Source organism: Syngnathoides biaculeatus, chromosome 7 (genome assembly GCF_019802595.1).
Source record: "Syngnathoides biaculeatus isolate LvHL_M chromosome 7, ASM1980259v1, whole genome shotgun sequence".
In the NCBI taxonomy this organism is placed as follows: domain Eukaryota; kingdom Metazoa; phylum Chordata; class Actinopteri; order Syngnathiformes; family Syngnathidae; genus Syngnathoides; species Syngnathoides biaculeatus.
The window spans coordinates 10,887,705-10,912,069 of NC_084646.1; the positions used below are offsets into that span (position 1 = coordinate 10,887,705).

At 48.1% G+C, this 24,365-nt stretch overlaps 1 protein-coding gene, 1 long non-coding RNA gene and 1 pseudogene across 2 annotated transcripts; 1 reads left to right on the forward strand and 2 right to left on the reverse strand.

Annotated features, from left to right (window-relative positions):
- Window positions 1-638: 638 nt before the first annotated feature.
- LOC133503521 (divergent protein kinase domain 1A-like) lies at window positions 639-6,934 on the reverse strand (annotated as a pseudogene).
- A 5,709-nt stretch (window positions 6,935-12,643) lies between these two features.
- On the reverse strand, window positions 12,644-22,549 carry LOC133503520 (desmoglein-2.1-like). Its single transcript, XM_061825226.1, has 14 exons — window positions 22,489-22,549; window positions 19,116-19,238; window positions 18,832-18,990; window positions 18,268-18,409; window positions 18,021-18,181; window positions 17,765-17,899; window positions 17,282-17,467; window positions 16,351-16,814; window positions 15,366-15,508; window positions 15,010-15,231; window positions 14,682-14,924; window positions 14,374-14,504; window positions 14,049-14,300; window positions 12,644-13,815 (listed from the first exon to the last, which is right to left on the reverse strand). The coding sequence occupies exons 1-14, from the start codon at window positions 22,519-22,521 to the stop codon at window positions 12,661-12,663; spliced, it is 3,549 nt and encodes a 1,182-aa protein (XP_061681210.1). The 5' UTR covers window positions 22,522-22,549; the 3' UTR covers window positions 12,644-12,660.
- On the forward strand, window positions 15,454-18,213 carry LOC133503523 (uncharacterized). The gene is made up of 4 exons (XR_009795754.1): window positions 15,454-16,094; window positions 16,160-16,256; window positions 17,780-17,936; window positions 18,076-18,213. It is a non-coding gene; the product is annotated as an uncharacterized LOC133503523 (long non-coding RNA).
- Window positions 22,550-24,365: the final 1,816 nt, after the last annotated feature.

Below are 24,365 nucleotides of genomic sequence, written 5' to 3' on the forward strand. Positions count from 1 at the left end.
GAGTTTATATATTTATATACATACACTCAAACATAGACATTTACATATTTGGGAAACAATTAGATCGATGTGGTTTTCGAAATTATTTTGGCAATTTTCCCAATGACTGCGTTACTGTACTTTGAATTTTGAGTTTGACACCCCTGCAAAATGTGCCGCTTCGGGTCGGAGCAAGCAATATGAATATGTAGCTACAGCGCATCCCTTTTGATCCGCGTGCCTGCAGTAACCCCAAGCTAGGAGGGTCAAAGTTGTCAGCGCATTCCGTAGCGTGGACGGTAAGAAACCGAAAAGACCAGGATTTTGGCTGTCTGGATTCCAAATCGCAGTTCCAAGTGTATACGACCCTTCCCACGTCAACTGGCAAAAGCCGGCTGATCATCAATGGCCGTAGGGGGGTATTGTCGCCCCGGGCGATGACCCACACCCCCAGAAATGACCCCCGACGGCATCTAACCTCAGTTTGAATATGTGATGGGATTTTCTCATTATCATTTGGTGTTAGTGAGGAGGATGCACGAGATAGACTTGGATGGAAAAAGATGACACGCTGCGGCGACCCCTAATCGGGACAAGCCGAAAGGAAAAGAAGAAGAAGAAGAAGTGGTGCTGAAATGGCCGCGAAGACGCAACTTACTCGGAAAAAAAGCAGCCACACGCAGACTTTCCTAAAACTTTATTGATCCAAGTCTGTGACTATTTTGCATTAGAAGAATCTCACTCAACAAATATGTCACAAAACTTTGATACATATTCTATACTCTGTATATGTACGGTACCTTTTACACGGCGCTGTAAAACAACCGGCTCTGATTGGCAACGCAAAAGGAGTTATCTGAAACCAGTTTTTGTGAATTGACTTCAACACCCTGTTCCATGTCAGTACCTCTCATTAATACTTTGGTAGGGAAACATTTTTAGATGTGTGCAATACAGTAATAACTGGATAAATACTTTGATGGTACAGATTCGTTTCATGCTTAAATGACAAGTAAATAATACTGCAACTCATATGCAAGATGTGTTAGATGTATGAAATAAAGTACTCCCAAATACTCGTGATATTCTTTGCCTTTTGCGTTGCAATTTCAGTACAAACTTCAAATGCAGAATAAACTTGATTGTATTTCGGATGACAGTATTTACCGTAATTTGATTCATTCAAATAAAATGTTTGGATTCCGCTGACAAATTCCCCAAAAGTTCCTGGTTAAAAATATAAGACAATATTAAATGCCCCCCAAAAGCTGCATAGTTGAAATAAGACTAACCCCCTAAAAGTTGCGCTGGTTAAAGTCTGACGAAATTTGCCCTGTTTACGCTGAGACTACATTAAATGCTGCGAAAGGAAAAAGAAAAAAAAAAGTTGTGGGTTAAAAATAAGACGACTGTAAATGTCCAAAAAGTTGCTTTGATAAAAAAAAAAAAAAAAAAAAAAAAAAACACCCCCCTGAATCCCCCAAAGTGAAGCTTGTTGAAACGAGAATCCTCCAAAGGTCGCGCTCGTTAAATTCGCGATCATATTCGAACATCCTTTTTCCGAGCCACTTATCCTCACAAGGGTTGCGGGAGCCTATCCCAGCTAACGTCGGACGAAAGGCAGACCAATCACGCCAAATACACGAAATGCCCACGACGTTTCATTCAAATAAGACCCCCTGACCGTCCCCAAAATATGTGAAAGTTGAAGTAAGCCAATTGTTAAGCCCCCCAAACGTTGCGCATCTGTATATAAAAAAAAAAAAAAAAAAAATTAAAAAAAAAAAGGCATCTGGATCCATTTCCCAAGATCTTTGTTGCGTGAGATCGTCTTCTACTGCAGTGTTTGAGGTCACGGAGGACCAGCAGGTGCGCAATCTCCGTCTGATCTTTGGTTCCCACAGCGGCGTGAACGCCAACGGACGATCATCCAGCTCGTAGGGGATGTCCGAGGGCGCCCCCGCAGGCCACCCCCGGCCATGCGGTTAAAAAAACAAGTCTGTGGTAAAAAAAAAAACAAAAAAAAAAACAAAGAGGAAGTGGCACAAGTTAGGAAGCGGACACTTTCTGTCCCTCAAATTTACACTTGCGAAAGTAAGATTTGGGTAAATCCGACTGAGAAAAATAATCCACTTGGCTAAAAGTATGACTACTGTTAATTCCCACCAAAACATACCAGGAGTAAAAACGGCACAACCGAAAATTCCCAAATGTTTAGCAATCAAAACGAGGGCTAATGGAAAAAAATTTGAACGTGAGCATCAAACTACGGTAAAGTTCAAATGACATTATTGTAAATTCCACAAAATGGTCCAAATGAGACGAGGGTAGCTACCCCAAAAGGTGTGTGGGTTACAGCAAGTCTCCTGAATCGAGCTGCAATGTCGCATAAATTAGGATAAAACTACCCCAAAAGCTGAGTAGGCTAAGGTAAATCTACCATGACCACGTGAAAAGCTCTGTCGGTTACGGTTAGACGGTTATATTAGCATAAAGCTCCCATAAGTACCCCAAAAAACTGAAGCGGTCAACGTAAGACTCCTGGATCCACACTGGGACCCAACTGCTGAGGGCCCCAAAATCTTTTGGTTAGGAGTCTTTGTTGTGTGAGATCTTCTTCCATAACAACGTCTTGAGGTTGTTGAGGACCAGCGAGTGTTGGATCTCGGCCCGCTCTGCCGATCCCCGCAGTGCCACGCAAGCGTACAGCTGCTTCTCCAGTTCCTCGCGAATGTCCGAAGGTGCCCCTGACAGGATGTAGTCCTCCAGAGCCCGGCAGGCCTTGGCCAGGTTGGGCTCGGTCACCTCTGGGGTGCAGCGCCGCTTGGTGAGATCGCAGGAAGTCAGGCAGTCCACGCCGTAGACACAGTCGGTGTCCTTCTCGCACCTCTGCTGCCTGATGGCGTCCCGAAAGGTTGCCTCGGGCACGATGTGCCCGGGTCCGCCACCTTCAAATCGTGGTGCCCGGTGTACCCGAAGCGGGCGGCGCTCAGATCGCACATGAGGAAGCTGCCGAAGGCCCCATGAAACAGATCTTCGACCAGCTCCAGGAGCCCAATGGAGATCTTGGCTCGGTGGGGCCAGGTGGGAGTGAACCAGTGGTCGGCGGTACGGCGTACCCAGGCCGGCGCCCACGCCGGCGCCCTGAAGCCATAGAGCGGGGCGTTCGGTACCTTCTCCATCACGTAGAGGTCCCCGCAGAAGCCGAGTACCTTGGGCGTGTGCCCGCGTTCCTGCAGGGCCAACGCCAGCAGGAAGTCATCGAGCTGCAGCAGCGCCCACGCGGACCGAGCCTCCGCCAGAGAAACGTGACCGTCCTCGTTGGCGTCGGCCGCCGCCAGCGCACGGAGTGTCAGCTCGCCGAGGTTGGCCTGCTCTTCGCCCACTTTGACCTGTGACGAACACAGCAACAACTTTGTCAGAAACCAACGCCCGGCAAAATCCTGCCGCACTTAAAGGTTGACTTCGATCCAGTCCAGTTCTGCATTGACACCTTTCACAAAAGACCCCGGGAAAGCGTCAGCTCGGCAGTGTGAAAGGGCTTTTCTTGTACTAGCTCCAAAGACTTGGTTGACATTTTCTCAGGTTCTGCAGGAATCCACACTTTTTTTTTTTCTTTTCACCTGGGCATAATGGCCCCCGAAATTGACATTTTAAGAGCAAAACCAGAACGGTCATCTGTTCTCTTGTTTTCACTGTTTTACTGATCGTTTGCAGGTCCTCACCCTGAAAACGGAATTGCCTGCCTTTTCTTTTTCCACAAAAGGATTTGTTCTTATTTTCAGGTAGACAAGGTCTACTGGGAAGGAAGGAAGGAAGGAAGGAAGGAAGGAAGGAAGCACTGGTAGCCAGTTCTTCGGGCTACTGTCGATCAGACGCCTCTTTGGCTCTGGTAGAGCCCAAGTTGACGGTATTGAAGATACCAAAAGCAGAACGGAAGAAAATTGCCCGGGTTCCTGGAAGTCCTCACAGACCACGGCCCAAAGTTTGCTCGTCAAGAACTCAACCCCCTCCACCCGCCGATGATCTGCCATCCAGAGCCACACTGGGCCTCCAAAGGTTCTGGCTTGTTTAAAGGTCCCGTTGTCTAACCTTGAGGTGGCTGACGATCATCTCCCGGAACCTTTCCGTGGAGGTCCCTTTGGCGGGGGTGTCGAAGAGGGCGGGGGCCTCCTTCTTGCCCTCCATCTGGCTCCCCGCGTCGTAGGCGGCGACCTCGTCCATCTGACACCTGACCACGCCCTCCAGGTCGCCCCACGCGCCAGAGTACACCTGGGAAACACAAACACAACCGTGTCATCCAAACTAAAAGTTATATTTCCCGCATTTTTTCTTTTTCGTGAATCGATTATTCCATATTCCCAGGTCTTTTACTTCGTATGAATGTTTGACTCGGGATGAAAATAACGCTAACATGCTTTGTGTGTCCGACGGCAAGAAGAAGAAGAAGATTTAAGCGAACCTGCTTGGCGGCGTGCGTGCTGAGACACTTGCCGAGCTCCAAAGTGTTCTTGTCGCACAAGCCGCCGCAGGCCGAGCCGTCCACCAGGCCTCGTCTGTATTTGGCGCACTGAAAACAACCGCAAGGCAACAAAGACGCTGGCTCAAGAAGCCCGCCTGAAAAAAACAATCTCGGGAACGTCTTTTTTTTTTTAGCTTGCTTCACCGTGGCCGCGGCGCACTGGCGTCCCCGGCACAGCTCCGAGTAGGACGAGTACTCCACGTAGACCACCCAGCTGCCCACCAGGACCGCCAGCCAGCACAGCAGCAAACACTTCAGGTGCACTGACGTCAAGCGGGCCTGCGGGGGGCAAGCGCACGCACGCACGCCACAATTCCAAACCAGTCTCGAAAGCCGAACCCTGATGTGACACCCGACGGTCTGGAAACCCCTACGCGGCATGTTAACCTGGTACAGGTTGGGTTGTTTTTCCCTCACGTCGCCGCTGAAGACCGCAATCGATGCTTGCGGCCTTCGGCGCTTTCACGCGACCGCCACAAATCGCATATTGATTGCGGGGGTGGGGTGGGGGGGCCGCCGCCTCGACGTAGCCGCAGCTTGCAGAAAGAAATGTAGCGTATTTGTTGTACAGGATTGAACGAGTTGGACTGCGTATTTGTGTGATCAACCGAGTCGGCCTCCGCCAGCCGGACTCCTGTCCCTAATGAAATGCAGCCGAGCAGTTGGAGGCGACGGAGACGGGCAGCGAATTTGAGCGTTCATCCATTATGGATGGCGAGAAAGCTCGCAGCTTAATGGGGCTCCCAATGGAAACATGGAGGGGGGGGGGGGTGTGAGCGGGTGTTCAGGAAGTGATGTCATTCCTGTGAAAAACAATAGTGCAAAGATTCATGTTCAAATAACCGTTTTTTTTTTTGTTTTTTTTTTCCAAACAGATCCCTCGTTAAAGCACTGAAATGACTTTGGTGCCATCTTGTGGCATTTCGCCACCAAGGAATTATCTCCAAGGGCGTCAAGAGGCTTCATTTAGACAAGGATCGGGCTTTGACGCCATCTTGTTGTCAAGGAGCCAAGTTGAAGTGAGTTAAGGACTTTCATTTGGACAAAACCAGTGCCTAGTGGCATCCTGGTCTCAAAGAAACACACATCCATCCATTTTTTTAGCCACTTATCCTCAGTAGGGTCGCAGGGAGTGCCGCAGCCTATCCCAGCTGTCAACAGGCAGGAGGCGGGGGAACACCCTGAATTGGTCGCCGGTCAATTGCAGGGCACGTCGACACAATCAACCAATCGCACTTACAATCACACCTAGGGGCAATTTAGAGTGTCCACTTAATGTTTTGGGGATGTGGGAGGAAACCAAAGTGCCCACCCGGAGGAAAACCCACGCAGGCACGGGGGAGCGCATGCAAAATCCACACAGGCGGGTCCGGGATCGCACCCGGAACCTCAGAACAGTGAGTCAAACGCTTTACGAGCTGAGCCACTGCGCCGCCCTCAAGGAAACATGTTGGAGTCAAATGAGGAGTTTCATTTTGACAACGACAATGCTTTGCTGCCATCTTGTGGCATCACAGAGCAAAGGTCCCTGAGCTCCCGTGCAAAGTTTGCCTCTGCAAATCCACCCAAGGACGACTTTTTTTCAGTCAGTCAGTCAGCGAACACCTCACCGAGTCTCGGGCGAACTGGGCCAAATCCTCATCGTGAATTTGTGAAGTTTTTTTTGGGCAGCCGACTGGATTCTCCGCGATTTGGTGAGTCCAAGTTTTTGTGAGTCTTCGAGAGTCTAAGTCAGTCTGTGGCGGCCCGTTTGAGTCCGTGCTTACTGGGTCGACGTGAATCGACGTGAATCTGCGCAACCGCGAGTCTACATAAGACCGCAAGAGTCCGCGCGCGAGTCCACGCGAGCCTATATTTTCTGTAGATCTTCGTACTGTAAAAGCATTTCAGCCCACTTTTTTGCAGAGTCACTGAACGCCTCACCGCACGACAAGTGGGATGGATCCGTGCTTCATCGTGGAAGTGGTCGCCATGGCAACGGAGACGAGAAGCCAACCCCCGGAGACCTCCGTGTGTGTGCGTGCACAGACACACACACACACACACACACACACACACCCGCGCGCACACCCGACTAACCTGTGTGTAAAGAGGCTTCCGGAAGAAGAAGAAGAAGAAGAAGAGCAAGAATCTCCACGGCAGCTGAGCTCTCGCCATGGCTGAGCGGCGAACTGGCATCAGGCTGGCATCGAGCTGGCGGCAAGCCCACCGGACCACACGTGACGCACCCCACGGAGGAGGAGGCGGCGGCGGCGTGTTCAAGTCAGCCTCGAATCGGTCTTGATTCACCCCCGCCGTCCGCCCACACACACACACACTTTGCCTATTAATACTTCCAAACGCCAACATTTGATTGAATTTCATGTGGAAAAAGTATCCAACAAATACAGTCCAAAGATTTAAATCAACCCCCCCCCCCACACACACACACACACAAACACTCACACACCCTTTTTTTTTTTTTTTTTTTCAAGAAGCGGCAGATTGTGAAGAATTCTTCAAAAATGGAGTCTTTCAGCTGCTTGCTGTCAAATCAAAATCAAACATAAAAGGGAGGCTAGCCCGAGTTCACCGCCGGTAAACCGATGAAGCCTCCTCAAAACGGTTTCTAAGACAACCGCAACAGTCCAGTTGCCGCCGATTCGGAGGCCCGAGAAAGAAGGACGTATTGCTTCTTTCAAACAACCACATGCCGCTGCCTTAAATTAAATTAAATTGAGCTCAATGCCAATAAAAAATGCAAACTGCAATTGATCCGCTTAGCAACAGCATCGGCGTTACAGGAAGTCCTCGGTCTACGACCCAGATCCGTTCCTGGACGAGCGACGTAACTCGAATTTCGACTTAAGTCGGATTCCAGCGTTAAAGTCAGAATTGACTTCAAAATACTTTGTATAAAAAAAACAAATCTATTGAAATGCAAACTGCAATTGATCCGCTTAGCAACAGCATCGGCGTTACAGGAAGTCCTCGGTCTACGACCCAGATCCGTTCCTGGACGAGCGACGTAACTCGAATTTCGACTGAAGTCGGATTCCAGCGTTAAAGTCAGAATTGACTTCAAAATACTTTGTATAAAAAAAACAAATCTATTGAAATGCAAACTGCAATTGATCCGCTTAGCAACAGCATCGGCGTTACAGGAAGTCCTCGGTCTACGACCCAGATCCGTTCCTGGACGAGCGACGTAACTCGAATTTCGACTGAAGTCGGATTCCACCGTTAAAGTCAGAATTTCCATCAAAATACTTTTGACATTGAAATAAACAAGATGGCGTACTTAGCATGACTGCTGAGAGGTGGACGGAGAAGACGAAAGGGAGGCCGCGCTTAGCTATTGCCAAGGAACCCGGTCTTCAATCCTCTCGAAGGAACCTGGTCCTGGATCCTCTCCATCTCCGCAAGTATCAAAGAACCTCGTTTTGTGATCATTTCATCCGACATAGGACCGAAACCCTTCACGTGCGCTAAAATACGGACTTTGTCTTGAATAATTGTCACCGCGGTCGACCGACTGAAGCCTCGGCGGTGTTGTTGTCTCTCCTTTCTCCGATCTTTTTATGATCTTGACCTTCGTTTCCATGGTCATGGATTTTGCTTTGGCTGCAGAAGCATTGCTAAAAGACACAGCTTTCGTCTTTGGGAGCGATGATGTCGAAAAAGGAGGGCGAAAAATCCGGAGATACGAACGTTAGCCAGGCAAAATGGCGGACGGGGGACGGGCGTCGTGAAGTCGAAAGGTCTGAGGTCGAGAGAGTCTTAACCTGAAGACTCCCTGTATAGTGGTTTTGTAACGAGAGAACAACACATTTACAAGAACGATCATCTAACAACGCTCACAGGCACACGGGTATCTTCTTGATCCTCTGCGAGGAATGACTGCTATTACTGCAGCTTACTGAGATGTTGTTAATCACGGTCTGTATTATACTGCCCCCAGGTGTCCAAATCCTGCACAGCAGAAGATGTGGCGATCCCTGACGGGATAACCCAAAAGGAAAAAGCAGAACCGCAACATACAGTAAGTAGTATTGTTTTACAAATATTACTTTTACATTGGAGCAGAGGTGGCACATTGTGTTTGGAGCGGAATGGCTAAGACATTAATAACGTGTAGTTATAAACGTGATTATTTTTGGCCCACCCAATATACAACATTAAAAAAAAAAAAAAAAAAAAAAAAAAAAACACTTACCCCTCAAATTTAACTCTTGCGTGACTGGACATGTATAAATCATTTGCTTCGTTTAAGTGTGTTCCTTCTTACAGTCACAGCGATTCGCCAGCGGAGGGCGCTGTGTCGCAGTCGCCGGCCGACGCTTGCCCGGCTCATTCGCAGAAGAAGCTGCAGTACACTGACGGGAATGTTAGCGGATGCTACTTATGTGCTGTGAGCTAAACGTGTATTCTGTGACGTTTACAGGTAAGATGCACGGGAGTGGAGGGGGGGATCGTTGCTGTCGAACTTGTGGAGCATTTCTACGGTTTGACACGTTAATTGGACATGATAAAGCCCGCGTTAAAAAGAACTAATGAACAGGAAACAGTGTGCTACTTCCTGTTGTTTCACAATAAGAGCAACAGATCGGAAGAACTGTTTGAGTGATTTATTTATTTTTTTTAATGTCTCATCCGCCTGTATTATTTTCGATGTTTAACTTGTCGTATTTGATATCTGTATGTTCTTGAAGACCGGAGTTTGGATAGCTCTCACTTTTGTAAAATATTGTTTCGAAGAGATTTTTCAATACGTTTGTTAGCTTCCATGCTGTGCGATTCACATTCGCAGAAGAAGCTGCAGTACACTGGAACGTATCGCGTGTGAGAATTGTTAGCGGATGCCATTTATGTGCTGCGAGCTAAACATGTATTCTGTGCTGTTTACAGAAATAGAATAACTTTAATTTGCTGTACACAAAATTGGGTGACTCCATTCTGTCACGTGTAACACAGACGGGTATTATCACGTAGACAATCACACGGCTCTATCCAAAGAGTTTTTCCTGTCCCAGAATCTCGACAAAGATTTGAGCGGCGACACTGTCGCCACCCACCGCCATTAATTTTTCATACACGTGACAAATACATTTGCAAGCGATATTGCATGAACTATTCCAAGCACGGAGAAGCTACGCAGTCGCCCCGTGGAGGAGGTCAAAGCCAAAGTGGCCGCGCAATCGCGCTCGTTTCCTGCCGTTATGTCATCAAGTTGCCGATTAGCTCCAGATTAGCTTCGGAGTGGGTGGGCGGTCGGCCGCGTGCGACTCGAAAAGAACTACCTGAGGGACGCCTCGTTCCGTGCACAATCTGCTGACAAACAAAATGGGAAGTCAGCCACATTCCGCGCAGCGCACAAACCGCAGTGCTCCGTTGTGCGTGGCTATGCACGAAAAAGAAGGTTGTGTGCCGCGTGCAGAGTCCGCCGCTACGTTGTGTGCATGCAGCACGCACTGAAACACAACATTGTGCGGTGCGCAGCGGCAAGATGGCGCAAAACTGAATGAAAATCGCGCAACGCAACTCTTTGCAGCGATCGCGTACACCGAGCAGCAGTACACAAGATTGCGTGCAGCATTGAGAATTGATAAGCAAATCGGTGAGGAATCGGCTCAACGGACAGCCGAATGAACGAGTGAGCGCACGTTGCATTTTGTAAAGAACCCAAACGGTGTCAACTGTACCGTTTATAGCTTGAAAACGAGCCTCGCGTGACGGTAACTGCGGCGCTTGATACTGTACTATCATGCATTGGTTGATTTTTTTTTTTTTTTTTTTTTTTGACGTTACTGTTGGGATGACTTGAAAATGGTCCTTAAAGTGGCCACCTTGTCCTTCAATCTTGCTTGAAGTTGAAACGTTCAGTCAGTTTGAAGTCAAGTTTTTGACCACCCTTGAACGACCTCTTGGGATTTTTCATTTGTCTTTGTGCTCTTCTTGAAGTCGACTTTACGACTTGGAAGGAGAACCGGTTCCTCGTCCTCCTTGGGTTTTTTTGTTTTTTTTAACCCGCCCTTAATGTATGTCTTGTTTTGGGTCAGTCGTCCCCCTCCAAGACTGGTTCTTAGTTTTTTGTAAATTACATTTTTTTGCGGCGGTATGGAGTGGCACACGCTCATGTCTTGAATGGCGATGGCGTGAGTTTGAGTCCCGATCAGTTCCCCCAACACGTTTGTCACATGGGAAGAGAATCAGGCGCAAAAACTGAGCAAATCACACGGGCTCAACCTCTGTGGCGACCTCTGATGGGTGAAGACAAACGTCAGTCACATTTTGGTGGGGTTATTTTATCTATTTATTTTTTTTTTTTTAATTTTTATTTAAATTTTTGTTTTTTATTTATTTCATATTTTTGTCAATTAAGATAATAAAGAGTTTTTATTGTGTTTTAATTGCCTGCGACCCTCGTGAGGATAAGCGGCAAAGAAAATGGATTGATGTTTTAATTGGTTGATTTTGTATTTCTTCTGAATCTCCAATTTGTTTTTGTTTTATTTTGTTTTGATTTTATTTAACTTTTTCTAATCTTTTTTCTAATTAATTTGCATGCTTGCAGTATGTATTTTCATGTGATTTTTGCTTTCATTTTAATCAGTTTTTTTAATTAAATTTCCTTTTATTTATTTTTATTTTGTTAGTACACATTTACATTATACACATATATTGTATGTACCTAATATATATTGGTATTTAAAAATACATCAATGTATCTTTTTAGTTTCATTTTTTTTAACATTAATATTTGGTTTTATTTCATTTTTCCCCGATATCCAGGTTGTTTTTTTTCTTTACTTTGTTTGACTTTATTTTTGATTTATTAAAATAATGTAATTATGCTGTTGAAGATGAATCACACTTTGATTTCATCTTCAAAAATGTTTTAATCTTTCAAATGTATTATTACTGTTATTATTTTTTAATGCAACTGTGTATGAAGAAGTCTCCTGCGGCTAAACTGCAATTAGACACATCCGAGACCAGTGAAAGCGGTTGTCCCCTCTTAACGGGCCTCAAGAACCAGCAACACGTTTGAATCTCGCCGCCCGCCGCCTCTTTTTATTGAGCAATAGAAAAACATCTTCAAATCATTCAAAAAGAAAAAACTTCTGTGAACAAAAAAAAAACAAAAAACAAACCCAAAACCTTCCCCTGACATATGAAAAACCTTGTGAGGATAAGCAGCTTGGAAAATGGATGGCTGGATCCTCCCCCCCCCCGGTGCAATACACATCCGTAAGCATCCTTCCACCCACACGCTGTACATCCACAGCCGAGTTTGCTCACCTGTCGTCGGAATATTTCCAGTCTTCAGATTACAGAAAGACCAAACCCTGAATACAAAGTCCCCGACCGTTTTTTTTTTGCCCTTTGTCAACGTGTCCGTTTCGTAAGCCGCTTACGCGGATCTGCGCACCAAGTGCTAGAGGAAGGCAAGAAAAATATGTTGTTTTTTTTTTTTTTTTGTGTCCAAAAATCCGTACCGGGGAGAGCAGTGGCTGGCGTGCACCATTCAGGGCCGCCCCCCCCCCCCCCCCCTCGAAAGAGGCAAATGTCAACGAGACAAGAAATAATTTGGGGGTATTTTGGCAAAGGCTTGTCGCCTTGGTGGTGTTCAGACACACGGGAACGAACTGAAAATGCATAATATGTCTCACTCGAAAAGTAAAGAAAGCGTCCCCACCCGAGCAGGTGGACTTCCTGTAGACGTGATGGTCAAAGTGTTGCAAAATTTTGCTCCAGAAAGTCCACAAAAATCAACAAAGTTGGGAAAACCAGAAGCTTAGACCGTCGATTAGGTTGGTTTTGAGTGCGAGCAAGGAGTTTTGTTTGTTGGTTCCCCGCAGAAACGTGAATGCCGAGTCGACATATCCATCGAGGAGATCCCTGAGCTGACCAGAGGAACGTGCTGGAACAAGAACAGCGTGGTGTCCATTTCTGGGCCAACCCACGTGGGATCTCCGCGGAGGCTCCGCTGAGGTCTCCGCATTCTACTGAGGCTGCTCAAGAACGAGCGTCGCATAGCGTGAACGTGCAGTCACATGTAGCTTCGCTCCAAAGTAAGGCTGTTGCAGAACATCCACCACCCATAAAACCGTCACGACACGGAAATACTTGACGAAGCGCCTTGACGGAAGTTGCTTTCAAGAGTCATTTCCCCCGTGTCACAGTTCAGTGAGCTTCTCTTCCTGTACCACCACCTTGCGGTATGTCGGTACTCTACTTATGCCGGTGGCGGACGACGTCATCGCGGCGCTCTGAACTCCAGAGATGTTGCTCATCTGGGGCAAGCCGAGGTCTGGGAGTCGGATCCCCCCTTGTTTGATGGATGTCTGGCTCGTCCTCAACACTTTCCCTGCGGGGGCGCTGTTCCCTATGATGGTCTGGGAGCTTGAGAGGGTCCCAGCGTTGATCAGGTTGCCAGTAGCGCTCTGGGGGACTTGGACTTGGACTTGTCCGCTGGCTACTGAGGATTTTCCCTTAATTGTCACACTTGGTAATGTTCCTGCATGAGTGCCAGTCACCAGCATCAGCCCAGGACCTTGGGCTTTTTTCCCAGAAACTACTTTTCCTTGGACTAATGTGCCTTGTGTGGATGACCCCGGGGTACCAGTTACCAGCACCAGCCCAGGGCCCTGGGCTGGTCCACCGGATACCATCGTCTGTCCTTGGACTATCATGCCTTGCGTAGGTGATCCTGGGGTGCCGGAAAGCAGCACCACACCGGGGGCTTGGCTTTGTCCACTGGACACCACTGTTTGTCCTTGCACTAGCATGCCCTGCGGAGCCGCCACCATCATGCCCTGGAGGTTTGTAGCTGGGGCCTCAGCCAGGAGCATGGTGTTTTGGACTTGCGGCTGGACCACATACTGCATTGGTTGCAACACAGGGGCGGCGGCGGTGTAGTAGACCGGCTGCTGCTGCTGCTGGAGCAGGAACATTTGGCCTGGGTTTTCCACCCCTTCGATCACTGCGGCCCTCCCTTGTTTCCGCGTAGTCGTGTTTTCTTTCACCACTTGAGTCACAGTCTGGTCTACTTTGGGGAGAACTGGTGGCAGTTTGGGCATGGGCAGTTCGGGCATCGGTTCAATCGCGGCCTTTACGGGCGGTGGGGGAACATCTGACTGGATCTTCCTGCCGCCGCACACCTCCGCCAGGGTCTTGAACTTGGGGCCGAGATCGTCGAGGAACTGCAGGTCGTTGTCATTCTCCAGGAGGCTGCAGCAGCCCACAGAGCCGGCCAAGGAGCCTTGGCCCTCGTTGTCGTACACCAAGAGGGCGTCCTTCACTGCCAGGTCCTCTCCTCCGCTGCTCAACTTCTGTTGAGAGACAAGGTGCGTTTTGATCGCAATTTATAGCAAACATTGAAAGCAGTGGTGGGAACTGACAAATGCAAATACTTTCATTTCTACTATCTGACTTTTTTTCACTTGAGAAGTTTAAATCAGGTTCTTCGACTTTTACCAGAGTTTTTGCTCTCCTGGCTATGTAAGTATCTGCGCTAAGTACAGTGTGAGTATTTTCGACAACTCTGACCGGGACAAGTCCACACCTGAGCATAGTACTGTGCGAGGATATGTTGTGGCAGGCCAATGTCGTCGTAAGCTGCTCCTGACTCTCTTTGGAACTGCGAGTAAAACCTTTGATTATTCCTCGTTCCGATCACGGTATCTCTTTTGACACCCAAGAACTCGTCGTGAAAGCCGGTCCTGTTCATCGTATCCACGGAGGTGAACAATCCGCCGTCGTTTTTCGAGACGTCGACGGTGTCCACTTGTGTCGGCATTGTCATGAGCGGCACCTCCTACAACAGTTCAAACCTTGTCAGAACATTTCTTCCAGAAGTAACATAAGTCACAACGTTTCCCGGTACACACCGTGTTCTCTCCTTGGCCCTCGGTGCGATAATTAATGAGGTGTGATTTGGTGTCAAATGGCAGATCGGTAAATTTTCCCGGTAGGCCTGCAGCGGCACCACATTGGCAGAAGAGCAACAGGAGAAGGAGAACTGGAGGAGCAAGAAGTTCTTTTTGTTATCCAGAGTTGATCAAACTAACAGGTTGGTATGGCAAGACGGTTGAGCATTGATTTGATGTCCTACTGAGTGGTGGTGAGCTCCTAATCACACGCTGAACAGCTTACGGCTTGGGTCCTGCCCTCAACTAAACCAGGACGGCTCACTTACGCAGCAGCAGCAGCAGACCCAGTAGCAGCAGTCCGATGCCCGCGGGTCCTAACACGGAACTCTTGTCGGGCTGACCTCTTCCACCTCGGCTTCCGCAAATCACTCCGTCCTCGCAGGTGCACACCGGGACCGTCACCTTCTGGGGCTCGGGGCACGCCACCCCCTGCTCGTCTTTCACCAATAATTCCACCTCGTGGAGACCAGGCCATAAGGAGTCCTGAGCCCTCAGAATGGCTGAAGTATCTGCCCGCGTACGTTCATCCATGAGGTTTGGCCCGAAGATTTAAAAAAGCTCTCTGAGATTACAAGCAGACTTTTGTCTCCTCACCATTGAGATGCTCCACCTGCCATTTTCCCTTTGTGCCCTCTGGGATGATTTCAAAGGTGAAAGGAGCCCCGTTGGGGAAGTCATCTTCATCGACGGCAGTGACAATGACGGCGTCGTCGGGAATGCAAAGAGTCTGGCGCGTGCTGGTCAGTGTGGGACAGTGGTCGTTGAAGTCTTCCACCTGGATGGCCACGGTCCCGGTGGCGGTGGTTGATGGCGCATCTGTTTGTGGGGAAATAGGCCGCTAAGGGTTGGTGTCTTTTTCTGCTACGGATGCTATGCTAATACCAGATAAAGACACACAACCGTGTAAGCGCGACTAAAAATAGGTACAAGACACGTTTGTGGTTGTCTACCTTCAGAAATGCAGAGGACTTTGGCGTAGTAGGTCCCATTCACCAACAAAGTGGACTCTCGGTCAGGCATCTTGTTCAGTCTGATATCTGCGGTCTTCGGGTCAATGGTGAGCCAGTTGTCAGGATCCAAACCTTTAACATACCTGCAACACAGTGCGGACACTCAGCCTGATTCGGCTCTGAGGGAAAACCTCAACGGCAATATGTAGGCGAGTCTTTCCCAACCTTTACCCAGCCAAGGCACGTACCTAATCTAACCGAAATGTGTGAACAATTCTAAAGGGCCGAGCTCACTGGCCTGGAGACTACTTGCCGTCTTGATTGCGACTCCGGTATCTGAGCAGTTTTCGCGACATCTCATGGTGTCTCGCTGCGTTGCCGGAGAGTCGCTGAAATGTTCCATTTTTTTTTCTGAGACCTTTTAGAGACTCTCTCCTATCTCCGGCATCTTTCTGGGACCGTGGAGGCTAATTCTGTCCACAACTGGGAAGATATCTTAGTGAGGTCTCGATGACATCTCCGAGACAAGCTGGATCCCATGGAAACTGCGAAGACGTCGCAGAGACTCCTCCGCTACTTTGCAGCCGTGCGGCGGAGACGTCGCAACGACTTCCCAGGCAAATTGGTATCAGTGAGACGTTCTCGCAATATTTGGGTTTCCTGAGTCACGGCAAGGTCTCCAACAGTGAGATAGGCCCCTCAATCTCATCACATCTCTTATTATGGAAGGTATCTCATTAAATGTAATTTAATCTGTCCATCAGTGCATTTTCTCAACAGCTCATCCTGTTCAGGGTCGACGCGGTCTGAAGACTAACCCAACAGACTTTGGTCGCAAGGCAAACTACATTCACAGTTTCACTGAACCCACATTGCGTACGCCGAAGTCGGGTGAGTGTACTTTCGGTGATTTTTACGTAGATGATTCAGGAAATATTTTTGAGGCAATTAAACGGGGTCATGAACCAGCGGGGTGGAGGCTCACCTGACGTTTTCGGCCGGTTTGCCGGTGTCGCCGTCCAGCGCTGCGTAGCGAGTGATGATGTTGTTCATGTTGAATGTGGAGCTGCCTCCCTCCGACATACTGATCACTTTGACTTTGGGGTCAAAGTGCGGACCCTCACGCTGGTTCTTGACATTAATTTTGATGGGATAGGTTTTGTACGTGGTCCCTTTCCAACTCACTCCTCCAGACGTACTCGTCATGCCGGTGGTGAAACCTTCTAACCAACTCGTGCTACTTCCTCCACCGCCTCCGCCGCCTCCTCCACCTCCACCTCCTCCTCCCCCGCCTCCTCCTCCTCCTCCCCCACCGCCTCCCCCTCCTCCTCCTCCTCCTCCACCAAAACCTATGCTCGCTGTGGGTGGATTGGATGGGTCAAAAGGCGGAGCCGTGTTCAGCACGACGATTCCCAGGTCCAGGTTTTTCACATCCTCATAATCCACAGCCTGTAAAAGGGAAAATGTGCTTTCATGTACCGCTTCTTCAAATAATCATGATAAGGTTCAGGTTTCGAATGAACATTAAAGCCAGGGTTAGGTTTTCTGTCCTTCAAAACCAGCTTTAGGATTTCTAATCAGAGCTTCAGGCCCGAGTGGCGGTTTCAGTTTCAAACAAGGATTCGGTTTTCAGCTACAGGGAGCGATTCAATGAAAAGTTCAAAACTGGGCAATCGATCCTGAGCGTAGGGTTTCCAACGGGAGTCTGAATCAGGGTTTCCACGACTGCGGATACTGACAATTAAAATCAAGTACAGTTCCAGCAAAGTATTAGCAGGGGCATTCATGCTTCACCTTTAACTTTCTGTGGATACCTCACGCTGCTGAAAGACACAGCCAGGATTTGTGTACCTTTCTGGAATGTTCCGAGGTTATTCGGCTCTCACTCGCTCAAAACCTTGCTCGACGGCGCGTACCTTATCGAGCATGAGTACGCCCTCGTTGGTCTTCGAGTCGGTGATCATGCTGAAGTACTGGGCCTCGTTGCCCTTGACGATCTTAAAGACACTTTGCCAGTTTTCCGTGTCCACCAGGTCCAAGTCTTCAGCTTTGATCCGCATGACCTCCACTCCCTGCGTGTTTTCCAGAACGTTGCCCTCGTACTGCAAAATATGGGCCATTATTTAATAATAATACCGGACATGACGGAATAACACGGGACAATCGGACTGAACGATTAAAGAATGAGGCACGATTGAATTACGAGGCGTGACTGACAGACACGAGGCACGTTCTAATTACGTGGGACAGGGTTCAATATGACACGGAGCCTTGCTTCCCAACGGGTTTTGACCAAATCACGCAGGACGTTCATTAATAACACGGGACTTGGTTATTTATAACGTGAAATGATTAAATCAGACGTTTTCAAGCCACTGTTCTATTGCGTACACATGTACCTTGCTGTGTTCCAGGGTGGGGAGGTTGTCGTTGACATCGTGCAGTTTCACCACCGCGGTGCCGGTGGCGCTGTTCCCGCCTGGCGCGCCGTTGAGGTCCTGACCTTTCACCGTAAGCGTGTACTGCTCGGATTTCTGAAAGATCCAATGGCATCGTTGGAAAAAAGCCAAGGTACTCGCACCGGGACCTTGCGGGATTGCTCCGAATCAGGGGTGGGAGTCCATTAGTGGTTTCAAGTCATCTTGGGGGGTGCACCTCTCTGTCCAAGTTGCTCCTTTTGACGTAGACGGTGCCGTCGCTCTCCATGTAGAACATGTCGTCCGCCGGTTCCTGAGCGACCAGGGTGTACGCGATCTGCGAGTTGGGATTTCCGGGCTCGTCGGCGTCAGTCGCCGTGATCTTCATGACGGACGTCCCTGCGGTAGAGAAGACGGGCCTTTTTCGGACCGAGCGGAACCAAACGCCCGCCCCCCCCGCCCCCGGGAGCTACCCGTCCGCTGACCTACGCTGCTGCGCTCAAATACCGCGCCGGCCGGGATGACGTCGAAGATCGGAGAGTTGTCGTTCTCATCCACCACACGGAAGCGGATGTCGATGTTTTTCTCCGCCTGCCGGCCGTCCGTGTAGGTCGCCACGCCCGACAGCTGAAAGCACGGAAAGGACTTTCCTATCAAGGTACTCGATTTGAACCAGGCTGTAAATATATCAACAATTGTATTTTTGTGTGTTTTTTTTTTTTTTTTAAAAAGTTCAAAATTGAGAGGAATTTGGGTTTCAAAACAGGGGTGTCGTTTCAAGTGAGGATTTCAAATCTGGTTTTGGGATAAGGACCAAGGGGAAGTGTTTTTCTTTTTTTTTTTTTTTTTTTTTAAATTAGGGATTTAAACCTGGATTCCAGTTTAAAATTTGGGTTAGGTGTAGCGTTTCAAGGGTGGTGTGGATCTGGTCGTCGGCTTTTGATGGCTACTACGCCGGCCCTTAAGATGAGGACCTTGATCGGGCCCTGCAACCGAGAACCCTGATCGGCCTTTCAAATGCGGATTCCGATTGGCCTTGGTTAACTCACGTTGTACATGCTGTACTCCTCCCTGTCGAGCATTTTGGTCAGCTTGATGTACCCCGTTCTGGGGTCCACCACGAACAGGTGGAAGGGGTACTGGTTGGCGCCCACGCCCTCCAGGGAGTACGCCAGGTTACCCTTGCCGTCGTCGAAGTCCGAGTGGATCTGAAATGCACAGTTCAGAAAGGGATTTCGAGATTTTTGCTTCCGTGTGGAATTGGGCCACATGGGGGAGCCAAAGCAAATCCCTAACGAGGCCCGGTACCGTACAGCACCCCAGCGTTACTCACTTTGGCCACGTATTCTTCGTTGGAGTAGTCCGTGTTTTCCTTGAGAGGTCTGGGCGGTGGGACCCAGTGCCTCTTTTGTCTGGACAGGACATTGTCACCGTCCACCGGGGCAACGGTCTGGAGCTGAAGAAGAAAATTCACGTTCACGCTTTTGTCATATTTCTGAATCGATGTGGCGTCGTTTCATTGAGCGCTACTGACTATTTTGGTCACGTGTCGAACTACAGTCACTGCATTGATGCGTCGTATTTCTGCACTCATGTCGATTCACTTTCTATATATAAGATCGTGTCTTGCTGTTTTTTATTTATTTTTTTCACACTCATTGCACGTACCGTGTACTCGCTTTGACTAGTTGACTGGTCTCGCGCTTTTTTTGTGGTCACAACTACTTTCCATGCATGGTATTTATTAACAACAGTCGCTTCATATTTTCTTGCTACTCCCTTTGTTGCATTGGCAAGTGCATGTACAGATTTATTTATGTCGATATGATCCAGCATTTGTGGATACCTGTCCGGTCGCTTGGTACCAAAACTGACTATTCTTGCTGCCTTTTGTCTCCTGTGCCTTCCGAGGTGCTTGAGGTTTTTGTCTCGAACGCTTTCTGACTAACGTCTGCGGGCACTCGTCAGCTGCTGAATGCAGACAAACCTGTCGGGCGTACAACTGAAATTTGAGGCTGTCATGCTGTCTGCAGGGCGGCGGACTTTGCGTAGTCGCGCAGGCCGCCCGACCTTGCTCTTGTCAAGCGTACTTCCTAGTGGCCTAAAACTCTCACATCCTAATATGCAAACACCTCAACTTGGTAGTAGTCTAAAACTCTTCCGCTCTAACATATTCACCGGAATGTGCTAACACTTCTTAACCTCCTAAAACCTTCACACCTAACACCCCAAGCCTGAGATCTAGACATCCTAACACCTGAAGGGCCTAACCCGACACGCTAGCATTCAAACACCTCGAGCCATCGTGAACATCCTCGTCCTCCCATCCTCACCCAAAGCCAAACTTTCTATCACCCTGAACCTAAATCCTTGATCGGAACTTGCTAACTTTCTAACCCCAACAACCAAATATACTGATGTCCCAACATCTGTATGCTGACACACTCACGTTCTCACATCCCAACACCCTCAAATCCTAGACTAGCCTCCTAACCCTGATATCCTAGCTATACCATACCAACTATAAGGTCTTAAAACCTTAACGTGCTCAGGGGCTATTTTCAGAAACCCAACACTAAAACCTGAAGGCGCTAACCTCAGCATATTACGATCCTAACATCTCACTCCCACAGCTTTACACGCTAACCCTCACCTAACAGTGACATCCAAACAACCAGAATCTAAAACCCTATCCCTTACTCCCTCGCATCAATCCTTTCCCAAAGATCCAAACACCCTTGCCCACGGTGACGATGTCGGTCCTTCCGCGTTCTGTCAAGACACAGACGAACCAAGAAAGGAGCGTCCGGCGCACCCTTGCTACTCGGCTGCCTAAGCGCCACACCCGCAGACTGAACTCCGTGCAAGTGAGCAATGGGGAGGACGAGCGCGCAGGAGCGGGCGTGGTCGCGTACGCTGCCGCTGCCAAAACGATCAAGTCGGCACAGGCAGCTTGCTAAGAATGTACAGAATCGGCATGAAGAAAGTTGTCCCAGAGGGCATTGCTGCCCATACGTCTTCACCCTGGTGGTGACACAAGACACCGATTAGCATTAGCCAGCAAGATCAAGGTCAAAATTGTGAAGTGAAGAGGATCTAACTTAGCCCTGAAGTATCTCGAGAGCCGGTACGCGTACCACTAAATGATTCCGAGAGGCCCGTATGCCCCGTGTCATCCAAACGCGAAGGCAGAACTATCCTGGATCGTAACCCCAGCCTCACCCTGACCGGAAACTAAGCTCTGGACCCCAACACTTAAACTTAAACTTAAACTAGTTGCAGAGCCCGAACCTTAACGCAATGCTCAGCCTCCGCCATTCCAAGTGAGCCTAACCCCCTAAAGCACTCCAGTCGGGCCCAACCTTCCCGAAGCGTCCTTACCTTAATCCTAACTCAAACACTGTTTGAATGGCGCCTACGCAGCAGAGGAGAACTGAACTCTACAGTAAAGTTCATGCAAATCCACCAATTGACGCTAATTTGTGCCCGGTTAAGATGTAAATACTTCAAACTTGCTCGAGTTGGAAAATTTCAACCTGAGCCACCATTTTGTGTTAGCATGAAGCTTCTTCTTCACGTTCGGTGTGGATGCAAATCCGGACATCCGACGTGTGCCCTAAATGCAGCATGACCCCCCCCCCCGAGTGGGCGATGACGCCGACCCTGCCCGAAAACCCCAAACTCGGCCCCAAACCTTTCTGGGAGACCCTAATGGTAACCCCACCCTTACCCTAACGTCACCCTAACCTCTTCCGAAAGGACCAATAATCACCCGAACAACATTTCAAAGGGAAATTGTCACACGTTATGCCGCCAGACCGAGGAAACCGAACTCGGAGTACGTGTACCACACTGCTAAACGTCATTTTATCTTCAAATGTAGACAGCTGAAATATGGCCATACGTGGCACGGTTATCGTTCCATGTCAAAACTTGTACCCGCCGTACATCGGCATCCGATTTTGATATCGTCTGTCAAGTACGAGCACTCGATGTAACTTTTCACCACGACGCGCTTATCTAAACGACCTAGAAAAAAATGTTCTCTCGGGTCACTTATTTTGACACTTCGGGACATTTTGACCCAAAAGTCTTCATCATTTTCCTCAAGCTTAGCTAACGTTGTGCCCGTATTGATCCCATTTTACGACATTTTAACCAACATTTTGGACGAGCTCACACAATCTTACAACCGTTGAGTTCCAATTTGACACCCATTGTTGCGTTTTGATGATTATTGGACACGCTTTTACTTTAATTTACATTTCACACCACTAAACAGATCTCGACCAACGTTTTACTCGACTCCATTTGAACATTTTCCAGTTTTTCCCCAGCCCATCCATCATTCAACCTCTATTTTACATCACTTACTGACATTCCACAAACATGTTATGCCATCCACAACTCAATTATAGCCGCAATGGCGTTGAACTCCACCTTGACCGTCATTTTACACCAATTCTGCTTTTTCACCAACATCTTCGACCATTTCAACCCACACTTGCGTCCCCATAGCAACAATCTACAGCAGGTGTTTACGCAAAGTGTCCAAGAGCACATTCACGCACTCAAGTAACCTTACGCATTCACAATTATTTAGCCGAGGGGGTTCGAATTTCACATTCCAAAAGTCCAGACGGCTTTCCTGCGACGGCGAACGACTGTCGAAATGTCTAAAAGACGTCATCAAAGTTTGTACTTACAGCTAAGAGCAGCGACACAAAGGTTCTAATCATGGCTGCGGTCCATGAAACGAAGCCCGCGTCGCCTCCCGATAATGTGAGGTGACCCGGCAAGGGCGGGGGCTTATTTATAAAGGGGGAGGAGTCCGTCGCCGTCTCCCCGCGCACACACCCGGCAGGCACTGACAGGTTAGTCAGTGTGTGTCCGTGAGAAAGATGACGGAAATATTTCGCCTCACGGCGCACAGCGAACGCGTCGGTCCTGCCGCTCGTTGTTGACGATCGTAAATATCATTTTCTTTTGAGATTCCGTTTTGTTACTGCGCTTGCTGCGCGATACACAACGCGCACTTTGTTTGCTTTTTCCGCCCCCGTGGGGACCGAAAAATGTGACCAAAGTACACTTGCAGTGACGTCAATAAATACAATTATATTTCAATAAATAAATGGAAACACTGTACATTTATTTTAAAATCTTACCAAAAAAAAAAAAAAAAAAGAAGCGTGTGTTCAGTTAAGACAATGTAATAACGTAATAATAAGCAAGGCAATTGTACTCTGCAAAGGCCCAAACGTACACAATCTGCAATTTTTCTCTCCAAAGTCAAGAGCAAAGCGAAGTCTGTTTGCACTTCCTCGGCGACTCCTTGCCAGGACTCCTCACGAAATTTGGTCGCACCATTTTCAAAAATGTTTTTTAATTGAATGCGCTCGTGCAGAACCTCGGGATGCCACGCACAGATATGACATTTGCCAAATATTTTACCGTCAACAACAAATTTGTCCGCAGCAAGCACTGGCAGATAAAACTGGTCAAGTCAATTGAAAACAAACATATTTATATCATACTTAATGCCCATTTTATCCTTAATATAACATATTTTAATCAATTTGTTGTATATTTACTCTAATGTATATCGATAGACTGTGAACGCATCAATATTCACATACCTATTCAACATCCATACACTTTTAATGTAAAATATTTACACATTTATTATTTATGCAGCTTTAATTGACCACACTCACTTATTGTAATCTTCCATTTTTATTTAAAACATGAATTTAATGATTACATACTGTATTATACCACATCATATTTCATGTATGTACATACACGACGAGTCAAAACATTTTCTCGTGCTTTTGAATCAAAACCATATCCAAACTTTGGACCTTTACATCATATTTCATGTAACACCTGTAATTGAGCAAATTCAAATCACGTGCATACATCTATAATGTACGAGTGCACTATTTAATGTTTGTACACCTATAATGTCTCATACAAACGTTTATTATAAGTTACATCTACTTTACAATACGTCATTTTTAATGTAGTACATGCAAAATATGTTTGTAGCGCATCAGCTACTCCACATCCTTTTTCATCTCTTCTCATTTTTCTTTCCGTTTGTTTGTTGACTTGGTATCACGTCGGAAGCGAAACGTCACCGTCTGCCGAAGGACCTCCCGACATTCCGAAGTCTCGCCCCAAAACTGCCGAGGGGAGCGCCGCGCCCAGAGAGGGTGAGGAACTGACTGACTTTCTAACTCACTAACTCGCCGACTAAGTCACGTGGGTGGTGAGTTAGTTCCGGCAGAAGGAGGCGGCCGCCGCTCAGCGCTCGGCTTCCGCTGAAAACAAACAACCTCGGCGCCTCGGCGGTCGGGCCGGTTTGCTTGTCAGCTGCTGCGTCATCGGCTCGGTTTCACCGAAGCCTCGCTCTTGCGTCGTGGTCAAAGTTTGGAAAATATCAGAAGAACATGGCAGTCTGTCACCTTTAAAAATGGCTCACAAGTGTTTGGCCGTCGCTATATCACAGATTTTCAAGTTTTCTTGGTTTTTTTTCCTCGAGACAGATCAAGATGTTATCAGGAGGCAAATAACCCATACT